General features: G+C 45.2%; 1 protein-coding gene across 1 annotated transcript in view; it reads left to right on the top strand.

Moving 5' to 3' along the window:
- CUNHXorf58 (chromosome unknown CXorf58 homolog) overlaps positions 1–1,923 on the top strand; it is a gene marked incomplete at its 5' end in the record, with an annotated part of 13,404 nt that extends 11,481 nt beyond the window's left edge. The window contains one exon of the mRNA XM_019528464.1: positions 812–1,923. Within this exon, the coding sequence (XP_019384009.1) occupies positions 812–1,012 (201 nt within the window). The remainder of the gene's footprint in view (positions 1–811) is intronic.
- Positions 1,924–4,213: the final 2,290 nt, after the last annotated feature.

The following is a 4,213-nucleotide window of genomic DNA, read 5'->3' as shown; positions in this document are numbered from 1 at the left end:
CCCCCCAACCCCCACCCAACAGCACCTGCTGAGTCAGGGCTTTTTTTTTTTTTTTTTTAACAAGCGCCAGGAGCTGGGGCTGGCAGGGGTGGGCCTGGCTGATTCTGAGATTTGGCAGCAGCCAGATCTCAGCATCAGATTCAGCTGAATCAGTTCGGGACAGTGATTCAAGTCACCAACTTGAATTGCTGTCTCCCAAATTGGCCGAATCCGAATCCAAAGCAAATATGAGTCGCTTCATACAGGCCTAGTTTAGAGGCCTCTGTCCCAGGCCTAGGACATGAAATTTATCACTTAGCTATAATTTCCCCCTATTTTCTCTTTAATGACCACATAGCTCTTCTCATCTCACAGCCTGCCCACTCTAGTCAAATAGTTCTCCTTACAAGATGTGACCTCATCTTGTTCGCATTACGTGAGGGGTGAACTAAGCCTGGTACAGATGCAGCTGAGCTTCTGATCACCTGAAGAACCAGACTGCCTTTGTGTCAGACTGCTGACTTTAGCACTTCCTTAATATTTTTTAATTATTAAATGCATTCTTTCAAATGCAGTGTTTAAAACTTAGTAAGTTTTAAAGGTAAGGTCTAATGCATTTGTGCTGTGAATTAGTAACTGTGACAAAGTCCTGTCACAGAATTAGTAGCTCCAGATTTGAAAATGGATGGCTTGGTTTTACTTTGATAATTCTGTAATAAATAGCTAATTTCTAAGTCTGTATGTAGTATCCAAGTTTTCCGTCAAGATATATAGTATGATCTGTACTAACTAATTCTTCATTTATTCATACATCATATATAATATTATTCAGGAGCAAATATCGTGCGACACAAATACAAGATACTTAACTGAAGATCAGGAAACGCCAACATCACCATCTGAAGACCTCAAAGATCAACCCGTCGTCTTGTTAGATGAAGAATGGGAACGTGAAGCAGCTACTTTGTATGCCTGGTCCCAGGCTTTATCTCTTGAAGATATTGGACTGTCTTCCTCTACAGCTACCTTATGAATGTAAAATATGGCTAAAATAGTGGTAAATAACTATTGTCCTGAGCTGTTTCTTTTTTTTCTAACTTGCTGTAAATACATTGTGAAGTTTGATTGCAGCAAACATGGATTACAATGTACATATTTCTCTTTGGCTGTTCACAGATTTAGAATTTGAGCAATGTACGGATTAGTTGGCTGTCAACATTGTATATTTTGTATAAAACACAGTATAAAGTTTTAATTCAGTCTTGCTAGACTGCTGCCTATTTCAGTTTTATCATAGTTAAGTTTGAAGACAGATTCTCAAAATGGGATTTATTTTCAGCTTCTATGCCTTTCTCCCACAAACAAAACTAATGCCCTGAAAATTCACATGCAACATCTCCTGGGTAAAACTTTTCAGGAAAGGTTGAAAAGAAATTAGAATAGTTTTAAAATTATAGGGTCTTTTTATGAAAATCTGGCAAAGTAAAGTAGCCTTATATGGGGACTCCAGCAGCACAGAAGACTTATCAGCTGATGGAATATCTAGGCACGTCTGTGCCATAGCTTCTTAGTGCTAGAATAAACATGGACAAGGAAAATTCATAGACCTCTTTACCCTTGATTCTGTTGGGTTGGGGGAGTTGCGATATTTTAAAATGTAATATATAAAATTAACAGCAGACCATTGTAGAATATAATGGGGGAAAAACTAAAAGTCAAGAAAGTGATGTACATTTGGTTGTGATTTTATAAGCTGTAGAATTTATTTGGTTCTTGGTTAGGTAGGCACTACAGAGATTAATTTAGAGAAGTTTCGTGGCTAGAAAATTGAGTTTACTAGCAGTAGTTGGGTACAGTACTGAGCAAAAGCCCATTTCAACTTCTTTCAAAAATTGATCAGTTTCATAGTTTGTCAGAATATGGATTGATAAAATTTGAAGCTGTACTCAGTGAGCAGAGGCTTGTGGAGAGCCAAATACTTGCACCTATGCTTTGAGGGTCTGAGGGGTGAGTGACCTGTGGCTGAGGGTGTTTTCATTGTTCCATTATGCCTTCTCTCTTCAGCATGAGTTCAGTAAGCTTCAGTAGCCTACAATTGACAGATCTGCAGTGTTTGCCTGACTTACGGAACAGGGAGTAGGAAAAGGTGGAACAGTGTCTGGCCCATGGTAATGGGTTTCCCAGGGTGTAGGGTATGATGAGGGGGCGTGGCTGAGTAGGAAGTGAGGACACAGCTGGTTATGTGAAATATAGCTCTTATGAAACAAACAGTGCAAGGGAGCTCATAGATAAAAATTGCTAACAAAAGGGAAAAAAGGGGGCAGTAGATTTCTAGCTGTGGATGAGAGCAGCCATTCCCATAAGTGGTGAAACGAGGGGAAGTGATATAATGATCTCAAGGTGAGGGATGCCTGGAGGACTGCCCAGACCAGTGTTCACATGTAACAGTGAACCAGTACAACAGCACTTATTTTCAAGGTATACTTTCATAGTTGGTAGGGTCAGAAAGGACCTGAGTAGATCATCAAGTCCGACCCCCTGCCATGGGCAGGAAAGGATGCTAGAGTCAAACAACACCGACTATGATTATCTAGCCTTCTTTTGAAAACCCCCAGGGTAGGAGCAAGCACCACTTCCCTTGGAAGCTGGTTTCAGATCCTAGCCGCCCTGACTATAAAGTAGTGCCTCCTGATATCTAGCCTGAATCTACTCTCAGTCAGCTTATGGCCGTTATTCCTTGTTACTCCCAGTAGGGTTTGGGGGAACAGGGACTTTCCCATTGCCTGCTGGTCCCCCTTGGCCAGTTTGTAGACGAACACCAGATCCCCTCTCAGCCTTCTCTTGTGGAGGCTGAACAGGTTAAAGTCCCATAGCCTCCACTCGTACAGCCTGCCTTGCTGGCCCCTGATCATGCGAGTGGCCCTCCTCTGGACCCTCTCCATGTTGTCCGCATCCCTCCTGAAGTGCAATGCCCAGAACTGGACGCAGTACTCCAACTGCAGCCTGACCAGTGTTGCATAGAGGGGGAGGATCACCTCCTTGGACCTGCTTAGGATGCATCTGTGAATGCATGACAAGGTGCAGTTAGCCTTCCTGACTGCGTCCTCACATTGGCAGCCCATGTTCATCTTGGAGTCTATAATGACTCCAAGATCCCTTCGGCCTCTGCTGATGAGGGGAGTTCCCCAGCCTGTAGGTATGGTGCTGGTTCTTCCTCCCCAGGTGCAATACCTTGCACTTGTCCATACTGAAACCCATCCTGTTCTCATCCGCCCACCCCTGTAACCTGTCCAGATCTAGTTGTAGCCTGTCCCGCTCCTCCAGAATGCCCATATCCCCCACATCTTAGTGTCATCTGTGAATTTGAACAATGTGCTTTTCACCCCCTTGTCCAAGTCACTGATGAAGATGTTGAACAGTGCGGGCCTGAGGACCGAGCCCTGGGGAACCCCACTGCCCACATCCCTCCAGGTCAAAAAAAAGCCGTCCAACACCACCCTCTGGGTGCAGCCCTCCAGCCAATTTGCGACCCATCTGACTGTGTAGGCATTGGCACCACAGTCACCTAATTTCTTAATGAGAATGGGACGAGATACAGTGTCGAAGGCCTTCCTGAAGTCCAGAAAGACTACATCCACTGCAACACCTGCATCCAAGGATTTTGTGACCTGGTCGTAGGCGGCCACCAGGTTGGTCTGACAGGACCTGCCTCAAATGAACCCATGTTGCTTGCCCCTAAACATGACCCCTCCCCGCTGGTCCCTTGCAGATGTGCTCCTGGATAATTCTCTCAAAGAGCTTCCCTAGGGCCAGTAATTTCCTGGGTCCTCCTTCCTCCCTTTTTTGAACATAGGGACTACATTTGCCCGTTTTCAGTCCTTCAGCACCACACCAGAGTACCACGAGTGCTTGTAAAGCTGTGCCAGGGGTCCTGCGATGACCTCTGCTAATTCCCTCAGCACTCTAGGGTGGAGAACCAGCTAATCTGAACACGTCTAGTCCCACTAGAAGTTCCCTGACTAGGTCCTCACTGACTCTGGGCCTGGCAGCACCTCCCCTGGGTCCATCAGGGAGCCCGGTGGGGGGGGATGCCCCCGTCCCTGCTCAAAAAAATGGAGGCAAAGAAATTGTTAAGGAGGTTAGCTTTGTCATCTGGTGTAACTGCCAGATTTCCTAGCGTGTCCTGCAGAGGACCTATGTTACCCGGTACCTTCTTTTTACCCCCAATGTATTT

The sequence above is a fragment of the Crocodylus porosus genome, unplaced genomic scaffold, assembly GCF_001723895.1.
Source record: "Crocodylus porosus isolate Cpor-Errol unplaced genomic scaffold, CroPor_comp1, whole genome shotgun sequence".
Lineage (NCBI taxonomy): Eukaryota > Metazoa > Chordata > Crocodylia > Crocodylidae > Crocodylus > Crocodylus porosus.
Note: the sequence above shows the minus strand (reverse complement) of the source record. Positions and strands in the feature narration are given on the sequence as shown.